General features: G+C 37.0%; 1 protein-coding gene across 2 annotated transcripts; it reads left to right on the top strand.

The window, feature by feature from the left end:
* Positions 1-175: 175 nt before the first annotated feature.
* Positions 176-8,945, top strand: LOC110793308 (chloroplast sensor kinase, chloroplastic). Of its 2 annotated transcripts, XM_021998175.2 has the most exons (9): positions 176-616; positions 1,628-1,789; positions 1,894-2,190; positions 4,214-4,279; positions 4,381-4,449; positions 4,549-4,641; positions 7,080-7,315; positions 7,814-8,087; positions 8,470-8,945. In XM_021998175.2, the coding sequence occupies exons 1-9, from the start codon at positions 176-178 to the stop codon at positions 8,689-8,691; spliced, it is 1,860 nt and encodes a 619-aa protein (XP_021853867.1). In that variant the 3' UTR covers positions 8,692-8,945. The 2 variants fall into 2 exon arrangements, with proteins under 2 accessions (XP_021853867.1, XP_021853870.1); XM_021998178.2 differs by lacking the exon at positions 8,470-8,945 and having other exon boundaries at positions 7,810-7,975.
* The last annotated feature ends 3,060 nt before the right edge of the window (positions 8,946-12,005 follow it).

The following is a 12,005-nucleotide window of genomic DNA, read 5'->3' as shown; positions in this document are numbered from 1 at the left end:
AGGGAAAAAAAAGAAAGAAATGAGGGGAAATGAGAAATTAGTTACACTCGTTAGTCGTTACCAACCACCATTTCTTATCGCCACTCTCCCTCCAAGTGATTGAGATTTGAGAGGCCTATTTTCTCACGAACACCAACACAATCATTCAAACAAACAGGATAGAGAGAGTGTGAGGATGCTTCTACTTTCTTCATTCACTCCACAACACTCAATTCTCTCAAACCCATCTCTCTTTTGCCCTAATTCCAACCCCTTTAACCATTTTCATTCCCAAAAACCCCAAAATTGTTGCTTCAAATGCTACTCCTTTTCCCCAATTCATTCAAAACCACCATTTTCAGCTAATTCCTCATCTTCGTCTTGTTCTACAGCTACTTTGCGGTATGTAAATGACCCCATTTTAGAGGAGGAAGAAGGAGGGGAGTGGGTCCCTTCTGCCTCGGCATTGGCTGCTGCCATTCGCAAGGCTTCCTCTTCTCCCATTGAATTTACCCAGAAAATTGTAAGGGACTCTAAATCTCAAGGGATTGTTCTTCCTAGCCCTGATTTTCAAAGGCTTTGCCTTGATCAATTGGCCCTTTTTCGACGCATTGTGGACCCCAATGCCCTTCTCTCTGTAAGTCTTAATTTTCCAGCTTCTTTCCTTTTAGTTAAAGCTATTTCATTGAAACTTCTGGAAAAAATTGATTTTATAGGATACCCGTTTCATAATAGGAAAGAATAGTTGAGTTTGTGATTTGATTTCTGGTAGATAAGCTAAGATTAAATGTTTTTAGGTTAAAGATGTTGTTTGGGGTTTTTTTTGGGGGAGGGTTAAGTGGTTGTTTGGTTGAAAGTAGGAAGTTATGCCTCATAGTAGAAGTTGTTTTCCCCCTGTAATTTAATTGTTTGAGGAAGTGCAAATAGTTGTTTGGTTGATCTGGGAAGTAAATAGTGTGTTCTACTTATTCAAGGACTAGGTAAAGTACTTCCTCGATTTTGTGGGAGGTTGAAAATTCAGGTTTTTGGCAACCAGATAACTCTATAAGTCTATAGTATTAAATTTCCATGCCTTTTTATGCTTTCTCAGTTTTATTGTTTTGTTGATTTAAGGTAAATGCCTTTAGCTTATTGTTAATCATGATATTTTAAACAACAAAGATGAAAATAAAAGGGCTAATATGGTTATATTAGTTTGGTCTTCAATGAAGATTTATAAAACAATGAAAAAAGGAAGGAAAAAAGAAATAAATTCATCCTCAGAACATTTAGCTCCCAAATTTCATCTCTGCGATAACAATTACAGCCGATATCTCATCACATGGTTGTATTTCTTCTAAAATACCTTATAATTTTCCAGTAATGTATGCGGTTTTCTTTCTGCATTCACCTTCAAACTGACCAGAAATTTCAGAGTTAAGGTAAGAGAAAAACCCTATTCTAGCAAATGAGATGATTGATTAAGTACTGCGATATTCTTTAACTTCAATCTTCCCCCTTGTAATATTGTTTCTCTTGTTTCCTGCTGGTTCTGTTATTGACTTAAGTGAGGTTGCTGAGCACTTGATGTTTGGGATTTCTTCTTGATTTCGGATTATGATATGATAGTTGTTTGATATCCTTTTACATGATCCTTATGTTAGTGCAGATTTATGTGAGGCCTGCTGGTAGCTATGTTATGGATCGGTTAGAACTCCGACGTGTTACCTTTTATCCATCCGTGGATGGGGCTGATATTGTCATATTAGTTGGTGATTTCAGTGTTCCAGCTGGCCTGCGTGGTGCTGAAGCTGCTCTTTCTAACCTGCAAGTACGCTTCTTAATTCAAAGTGCAAATTGAAGGTGCCTTCTGATTTGTTCCACATGGGATCTTTCATTGACTTATCTTTGATTTGATTGTCTTATGAGTTGTAGGCCAAGGCAATCCCTGAGTGTAAAGCTGTTGTCTTCCCAATGGTCAAACACCCATTTGTTGTTGGGTTTTTGATTGTTGAGCTTCCCGGTGTGGAGCCTGGAAAGGGGTCTCATGATGCTTCACAATCACCATTCCCAGAAGAGTGCTATAAATTGCCCCCTACATTTGATTTGAAGGCGACAGATATCCCACTATGCAGTGGAAATCCGCTGACGTTCTTCAACCTATCAGCTGATCAGATATTAAATGCCATAAACATTTCTCGCTCCCTGGCTATGGCTTATGTTATGGATCAGGTAATCGTCTCCGTGTACATCCTCTTTTCCTTCTCCATCTATGTTGAATGTTTGTTAATTCATTTCATATCCAATTGGGTTTAATTGTCACTGGAATCTCTGATAGTTTATGATTTGACACGTACTAGCTAGGAACTACTATGATGAGTGTAAAAGGAGGGGGAAGTAAAAATATGCTATAGTAATCTATCTGTCCTGAAAGAAATCACTAATATCTTGATTCTGATCCACTCACTTCCACTTGCCATTTTCATCCATTTTATTTTGGAAGATCTACTCGCTTTTACTTTTCTTTCTCCTACTAAAACTGAAACCCGCATGGGTAGTCCCTCTCCTGAATGCTCAGAAATTCAGAATAGTATTCACTCAGGAAAACAGAGGTAGGAGATTGTAATAATATATTGGAGTTCAAAAGTTCACGGGGATAGGAGTTTATTGTGTTTGATTCAACTTTAGTTGTGAAGTTGTTGAATAGAAAACTTCAAAGGGTACCTGAGGGTTAAGGCTTGTAAGGTGATCTCCCTCTAGCCTCTAGGCCATTTTGAGAGACTTCAGGTGCAAATATCCTTTTCTTATATTTGGGCAATTTTTTTTTTTTATCAATCCTCGTGTTTTTTTTTTTTTCAATATGAATTGCTATTAGGATTTGGGAAGCATTACTAAAAATAAAATAAAATATTGGTCTGTCTTAGGCTTATGCATTTTTCTGTTTGCCTTATGGCTACGGTCCAAAGACCACTATCACCTCAATTTTTTGTTCCCTGTTAAAACATGACATCGATGTACTCATTGGAGTTCTTTTTAAACCTAAGGTGGTTTAGTTGAAGATCAGTACCTTGATAAGTGGTTGGTGGTTTCGTTGGTGCAGAGTAAGAACCATGGAATCCTAAGGAGAGGGGGGTGGGTTAAGAAGAACTCGGTGAGACTTTTTAAAAAAATAAATAAATAAAGTGGGAATAAAGCACAAATATGTAGCTAAATTCTTTGGGAAGGACCAATGAGGGGGCATGTGGTGTGAGTAGTAGCATTGATTCAGACAGCTGATTGAACCCTTTAAGAGAAAAAGTTTTGAGTCAATTATTGTTTAAGAGGGACCAGTGAGGGGTAGGTATCATTAATGACATGTTTCAGGCAGTTGATTGGACCCTTTATCCCAATGACTATGACACTGGGATTATGAAGTTAAAAAGTGTGCGCAAGAAAATTGCATGATAATAGAACCAAATGCACTTTCTTAATGATCATAGAACATTACATTAACCTTTCCACACAGTTCAGTTCGAGTGATTGTGACCATGAAAAAAATGGTTTCATATATAGTTTCAGTGATGAAGCTACTATAAGGCTGCTAGCTGTGGAATACCGAATACTTCACACCATCAGTTAATGAAGTCCAGTAGCTGGAAATTCGGCAAAAGAGTGTGGATCTTGTCAATTGTTTCTATGCATGTTATGGTCTTTTGTTTGGAATTTTCTGTATAGGTTATATTTGTTCAAAATCTGGAGGGTTGTGTTAGGAGTCTTAGGATATTAGGAGGGTTGATGACTTACTTTTGTCGGGGCTTGCTTGGTCCTTCCAATTCTGCATCGCTTCTTCAGTTCCGTTCTGTAGACATAGGACCTCGATGCAATTTGGGTTGTTTTTTTTGTACGGATTAAGTCGCTGCACTGAAAAATCCCTTTTCTGCTCAATAAAAAGAAAGAGAAGCAAATGAGCCAATAGAGCAGCGGCCTGTGTAGGGAGGTTTTCTATTCAAAGATAATATTACATTGATGGCATGGATTTGATTATAAGCTGCTAATTTCCGTTTTGCGACAGCACATTATATTACGCTTCTTTGATTTGTGATCGTTACTACAATCACAATTCACAGTCACACCTGCAATTTAAACTCTGTAACTAGATGGTTGGTGAGACTGCAGGTGTTTTTCTTCTAAAATTATGCCTTCATTTTGGTTAAAGAAATCTAGCTTTTAGTTTATTTGCAGGATCTGTCTTTAACTTGTTTTTTCTTTGTTCTAGAAAGCAATGTTGCTTCAACAAACATCTTGGCAAAATAACATCCGGATGAGTAATCTTGTTGAACAAGTATGATATCTTTTTTCTCCCTTTTTCATTTTTCAAAACCTTGCTCTTTGATGACCCCACGTGAACTCATTATGTGTAATGTTTTGTCCAATTATCATCAGATTCGTGGGCCATTGTCCAGCTTACAGACTCTATCTAAACTGTTGTCAGTTCAAATTAAAAGAAGTGAGGTGCATATTCTCTTCTCCTAAGGCCTGATTTATGTTTTTTTACCTTGTCTTGTTCCTTTTTTTAGTTGCCAGTGTAAACTGATGACTTTGCTCTTGCAGATTGCTCATGACATTGTTGAAAACATAGTGGTCCAAGGTGATCGTATACGTGACACTTTGGAACAGCTGCAGGATGCTGTTCTCTTGACCAAGGTGTACCCTCTCTCTGTTATATTAATTTGACTTTTGATTTAGCTTTTTTCCAATCTTCGTGCTTTACAATTTCATGTCAATAAATCCATCACTGATTTTATGTAACTCATTGGTCTTCCTCGGGGGAAGAAGAACATGAATTTGAGAATGGAAAGTCATTAATCTGCTAATCTGTAGTTGTTAAGGTTTGGCTTTGCTGGGCTCTTTCCAGTTTCCTTAAATATGAAGGGAGTGATCCCCATTTAGAGAACATTGTTATTGAACATAGCTTAAAATAGATGACTGGAATTATGCCGAATTGATAAGGTTTCCGGTTATCTTATTGAATATAACATCATGTGATCTAGCTCTCTTCTAGTAGAGATATTTTATTGATGGTTCTGAAAATTTGGAGAATGGGGTGTTTGGTTGTCAAATAAGTCAGAATGAATGCAGAAATATGCTGCAGCAAGTAGTGTCGGTCTAATATATCCTACTGCTGATGGATTGAATGGATGAGGAAATCTGTAGGTGGAGAACCTAACATTATATGTAGGTGAAGTTGGGAAATTGTGAGGCTGAATATTTCATTCAAAGAATTAAATGACAATAATTTGTGTGTTTGTACTTGATTGGCATGTTATTTCAGAGTGATGTCTTTATCTCTCTTTGTTAGGCAACGAGAATGCTTGGTAAGGATTATTAAATGTTGCGACTTGCGAGCTTTTCAATTGTATAGTGACCTAGGCTGTCAGGGTTGTAGCCATTTAGGTCATGTACAAGTTCAAGCTAGCTCAACCCAAAACCAGTTAGCAAAGGGAGGATTCTAGGAGTGGGACTCACACATGCAGTATACATGGGGTTTCTACCGTATGCCTCAGACATAATAACTAATAAGCCCCATTTAATTTTGAGCTACACGACTTTTAAGTTCTAACTCCCCATGATGAAAGGCTCAAAATTTTGAAGAAGCCAACTCGGGTTTATCGCCATGTGTGCCTCCAATATTGTAAATGTTTTTGGCTGCGCCCTTGAAGAAGGAAAGTAAGAACACTCATAAGTCCAAATCTCAAAACTATTGCCAATCCAAGGAGAAAATTTTAGGCTTATAAGGTGAGAAATTTCTCTCCCGTTTTTCTATGTTTGACTGACTTGTGTACTTGCGTATTTAGAGTTTTAACAAAAATGTCGCAAATTGGATGGTACACCCGGGTGCATAGCCTGCAAATATGTGACTTGACTTAGTTCCTTTATCATTCTCTTCCTTGGAGGTAGGAAAAAGACTAGACATTTGGGATTTCTCAAGTATTACAAGCTAGTTCTTTTGCTGGTTTCCTTACCTAAAGAAGTTAGGGAAGAGAAGCTGAAGCATCGGTGAATCTGATTTGACTCTATTATCTTTCTCTCTCTTCCATCCCCCTTCAGAGCCTCCATTGCTAAGGAATCTTTGCTACATACATGCAATCCGCTGGTATATGGATTTCAGATGTGCAGCTTTGTTAAGAATTGTTTGATTATCATGTGTTTATTTTAATGTTTTCCCATAATTGGGTTCAATGGCCTGTACAGTGGCTACTAGGATTAGCCTGTTCGCATGAGGGCCGGGCAGCTTTAGGGCAGGGTTGATTTGTTGGATTTAAAAAAAAAAGTTTAGCTAACATGATGTTATGGAAAGAAGAAGAAGAAGAAGAAGAAGAAGAAGAAGAAGAAGAAGAAACCTTTTTATGGGGTTTGAGGCTGTTCTTTTAATGACTCAGTTCTGACCCACTGATGGATCAGGCTGTTCTATCTATCTTATATACAGGCCTTTGAGTTTTTTCGGGATTAGAAATTAGAAAGGCTTTTATTTTGTTTCCCACTTCAGTCTTGTGCAGAACTTCTGTCTAAAACAAACAACAAAGCCAAAGCCTTATTCCTAAAAGGGCCAGATCGTCTGCATGAAAACTTTGTTAATATGATTCTTATTTATATCCTTGTTGAATAAGGTGTTTTATTAGCCTGTAAGTGTTACAACATATTTTCCTATATTTCTAATATATTACGGAGTATAAGTCAATAATATCCTCAACAAGGAATTTTCTACAATTTATGTGCAGAGCTCTTTCTTTTTGTCGGCTTACTTGGTGATGCATGTTCTTGGTTAGATTTCGATTTTAGGTTGGAGGATACTTTTAATTCATGTTAGGAACCATTTATTTCCCATATTTATAAATGTGCAGTACTTAATGCAGAAGTTGTATTCTTGGTAACCAGATTTCTGCTTCTTGTGTATTTTTTGACACCATGCTCTGCCATTTTCTTGGGATCGCTATGGTGTCCTGTTTTGGTTGCATAATTACTCACCATTCATTTTTCCATAGCGTGAAAAGCAGAGTGGTTTAAGCAATTTCTTGTTATACTTAAACTATGTTTATGCTTTTGAGAAGCAACATTTCACTGCATCATTCATATATTTCCAGGCTAACATAATGAGGTTCAATGAAGAATCATTAAAAAAGATGGATGGCTTGACTTATGTTCAACCTGAAATGAGAACGTTTGAGTTACCAAAGGATATGCCGTCTCACACATCTGCTGATAAGACCAGATACTCTAACGAGTCTGATCAACAACGTTCTCTAAGTTTGTCTATCAAAGATTCAGAGATGCCCATGCCACCATTGGCACTAGCACCTTTACGACAGCATAGCATCAGGTACATGTAGCACCGATTCTTATTTCTTTTTTCCAACCCCCCTTGGCCTAGGCCTCTAGCTTTTTTCCATGACCACTAGGCCATGTTGTTGTGAAGTTTTTTCTTTGAGTTGTGGCATTCGATTAATTAAGGTCCTTTCTATACGGGAGATTATGTGGAGTTCATTAGCACTTGCTTTTGGATAGAAGAGGAATAGATTAGGGCACGTTCGGTATCACTGTAAGTTTCCAGTTTTTGGTTTTGGAAGTCATATGATTGAGATTGAATCATGAACTAAAAATTAATCATGTTGATTTTGAAATCTGACAACAAAAAACTGGAAACTACTTTTTGTGGTTTCATAATTTGGTTTTTAGTTTTGTGAAAAACAGAGAACTGGAAACAAAAAACAATACCGAACGGTGTTCTTCCTTGATGAGCAATCTGGATTTGCTATTGTTCTCTTTTTTTTTATAGAAAATTTCCCGTTTTCTTATGTTCTTTGCTCTTGTCAGGAAGACCGTGCAATGTTTCTGATATAGTGGTGGATTTGGTTGGAGCTGCACAACCACTTGCTCAAAACCAGAAGCGTAATTTGAAATTAAGTGAATTCTCCCAATTCCTGCCAGTTGCTGTTGAAGAACCTGCTCTGCGTCAGGCCCTCAGCAATCTATTAGAGGGTGCACTTTTGCGCACAAATGTTGGAGGAAGAGTTGAAATTGTCTCTGTTTCAGCACCTGCAGGTGGTGCTCTTGTTGTCATTGATGATGATGGCCCAGATATGCACTACATGGTAACATCATCTCTGTATTTTTTTGAACTACCCCCTCCGTCTAAAGATAATTAATTGTCTCAATGTCGTAACCTCTTAAAATCAAGCATATATTTGCTGAAAGACGATTTTCTTATAGCTGGACATTTTCCGGACTCAATTGTGTAATCTTAAGGGAGTCTTAGGCCCTGTTCTTTTTAGTTTCAAGACTTATTTGACAGTTCAGTTCAGTACATTTCAGTTCAGTACAGTTCAGGAGCGTTCAGCTCTAAAGAACAGGGCCTTAGTCTCCCTGCTACGTTGTAGATTTACATGCATTAAGTTAACATGGATAACAATTACTATTGCTGTTTAATTCCCGGTGACAAGTCTGAGCACTCACTTGCTTCCTGTAAATCTGCAGACACAGATGCGTGCGCTAACACCATTTGGGGAAGAACTATTCTCAGAGCAGATGATGGAAGATAACATGACATGGAACTTTATTGCTGGACTCACAGTAGCACGAGAGATACTTGAAAGCTACGGTTGTGTCCTCCGTGTCATCTCTCCTCGGAACACAGATGCTGCCCTCGGGTCAGGTGGGACCCGAGTGGAGATTTGGCTTCCTTCTTCGACTTCATAAATCACAGTGCTCTCCAGCTGACAGGGCATAAGAAGGTTTGGTTATTCAAGAAACCCTTCTCTGATGTATAGTCCTCTTGTAGTAATATGTTCTCATTACAAAGCAGAGCATCTGCGACCTGTAAATAACCCCTCCTTGCAGTATCAGGAAATCTCTTGTATGTTGGTGTGTTATAAATCTAGATAACATTGTAACTATAAATTATTGACAGTTATAAATTAGTTTCAGGCATTATTATTACTCTATAAATGAAAGTTTGAGAAATCGGAAGGAAACCTCTAAGCAAGTAGACCTGTTCAACGGGCCGGGCATATCCTAAATTTTTGTCAGATCGGGCTTTTACTGGGCCCCAGCCCATTGAAGAGGTCTACTCTCAAGTAACCTGGTTCAGTGCAGGAGGACAGAGTCCCGCTGTAGCGTCTAGACCCTGTAAGACGGGTTAGCCAACATTCAGCTGCTCAAACTTCCTCCTGTAACGTGCAAACATAGCATAACAGGCATATACGGAGTAATGCTTTATTTTTGAGTTATTTAGTCTTTGACATTTCAATGTCAATGTTCAACCTTCAATTCTAGAACCAGGAATGTATGATACATAGTGTACATTACGCAAATTTAGGTAGATCTGCATATAGAATTAGGCCAATTCCAACTAGTCAATACTGTATTGTTTTACTTATCTCGGTTCAAATCCACCATTCAATCTTGGTTTCTACTTTCTACAACTATTGACTTATCATAAAGGCGACTAACGTGACCCATAGGGCAATTGGGCAAAAAATATGCAGCCCATTCGGGTATAATGATCAGGCTGGGCAGGGCTTCGGGTCAACGTGGCATTCCTTTTGGCTCAGGCTTTGCATCGAAAGGTTGAAAGTCCAAAAATTCTCCGTACGTGAAATTTTCGGGCCACAATCAGATCAGGCTCTTTTGTCCACTCTACATTATACCTTAAAGAAAAGGTTTGGTCGGTTCAGGTTGTTGATGAGGTGTAATCTCATTACCTTCATAAAATTTTATCCGAATACTGCTCCCCGAATGAAAAGGTAGGGGGTTCATAGCATGTTAATTAAGTCTAGTCTCTCTTGGTCAACAAGAGGACTTCGTGTAACCGTTCTTGAGGGTGTCTTGTTTGTTCGTGAGCATTTCCCCCTGCTTACAAGATCGTTGCAACCATTTCGTGAAATTGCCATCTTTCTGTTTCTTTTGTCGTCTTTCAGGTTTTACAATCCCGGGGTTCTCCTTACTGTTTATTGCCCAAACTTCATCCCAAGTGAAAAAAGAAATGTGAATGTGCAAGGTGGAGGAGAAGATCAAAGGCCAACAAGCAGAGCTTCAATTATATTTGTAATTTGTAATGTTCTAGTTTTAATGTGTATTTTATTTCTGTATTAATATGTTGAAATTAGCGTTTGTCAAAAAAAGAAAAGAAAGAAAAGGTCGAAGTTTTCCCAAAAATCAATACTATTTTTAAAAAAAACATTTGTTAGATCTGTATAATTATTATTCTATCTATTTCTCAATTATTTCTATAATACTTGTAAATATAAATTGCAAGGGGTTAACGTTTGTTCTAGTTATTGAATTGCTTAGTTGAGTACTCCGTAAAATACTATGTTGTTGGTTTGTGTGACTGCTACTCCGTAGACCGTAGTAATGGATGCAAGTCCATGCAACATGCGTATAAGAAAAGTACGGCCCTTGTTCTAAGCAAAATGAGTATATACGTGTCTTGTTGAGGTTAATTACGTAGTACTTGTTGTATTTATTAATGTGTACTTATTTCTTACGAGATTTATGTTTAGTGTAGTTTAATAGTACTTGTATTTATTAACGTGTACTTATTTCTTACGAGATTTATGTTTAGTGTAGTTTAATATATCTTTTTATTTTAGTTAGTGTTAACATGTTTCAATTGGTGAAGTCATAAGGTTGTTACTCAAAATTCAAAAGTTCCATGAATCGATTCCTATTTGCACCACTTGTATTTGCTGACGTACTCATTTGATGGTATAAATTAACAAAATCGAAATTAAAATCGGTGAATTCACGTTAAAAGGAGTCTAATCCAATTAGTCTCCATACCAAATGTTATACCATTCTGCTATTCTGGTTCGTCTGTTGCAACGTATTATCATTTGTCCTGTCTCCGTTTCCTGGTCCCTTGCTGAGATTCGGAGTTTGTTGGACTCTCTGTCGGCTTTTGCGGTTCGCAAGGTGGCTCGTCCTCTGGTTGAGAAGGCTCATATTTTGGCAGGTCAAGCTAGGCGTCGGCGTTTTATTTCGCTTACGTTTTAATTTTGTTTGGTTTTGTTTTGTTTCCTTGTCCTCTTTGTCCAAAAAAAAAAATAAAAAAAATGTTATACCATTCAAACTATACAATCATGAAGTTTTTTGTTCATTGTCTTTAACCTTAATATGAAGTTTTTTGTTCACTTAATATTTTTCACTTTTTGTTCATTGTCCATATTAGGTTTTTAAAAAAAAAAGTAAGTCCACATAAGTACTCCCTCCGTCCCTTAATACTCGACCCATTTTGACTTTTTACACTATTCACATAATTTACTTTGACCCTATTTTATTTCTAGTATATGAAAACAAATGTTAGTATATAATATATTGTTGGATTCATCTTAATATATATTTTCAAAATATTCATATTTTATACTCCCTCCGTATTTATTTAAGGGATACACTTGCCTTTTCCGGCCGTATTTATTTAAGAAATACACTTGCCATTTTTAGTAACTTATCAACCTCACCATCTAATTAAATAATATATTTACACCCCACTCCCACCCCTTACTCTCTAAAATGACATGGTCCCCACTTGTTTTTCTTATTAAAATACTTACTCAACCCCACTTGTTTTATTACTTTATTTCATTCAATTCTTTTTCTTAATACCCGTGTCCGACCAAGTGTATCTCTTAAATAAATACGGAGGGAGTAAGTTTTTATAATATGTAATTAAAGAAATTGGTGGTCAAAGTTGTGCATTGGCAATCATGTCCAATCAAAACAGGTCGAGTATTAAGGGACGGAGTATTATTTTCTCCTTTAGTTAAAAAAAAAAATCAAAAATATGCAAATATACATAATATCCCGAGATAAATTTATCTTTAATTTGACGTTTGAAAAGCAATAAAAGAATAATGACAACATAAAATTCAAAGACTTCCGTTTCTCAAACTTCACCAACTAAAATAGTTAACAACCTACATCCACAAAGGTAACTAACCGATTTGAAATGTAAATGACATATTTTTAAATCTTGACTTATTAGAGTTAGTGTTTACTGTTTAGTAAAACCT

Source organism: Spinacia oleracea, chromosome 1 (genome assembly GCF_020520425.1).
Source record: "Spinacia oleracea cultivar Varoflay chromosome 1, BTI_SOV_V1, whole genome shotgun sequence".
Lineage (NCBI taxonomy): Eukaryota > Viridiplantae > Streptophyta > Magnoliopsida > Caryophyllales > Amaranthaceae > Spinacia > Spinacia oleracea.
Note: the sequence above shows the minus strand (reverse complement) of the source record. Positions and strands in the feature narration are given on the sequence as shown.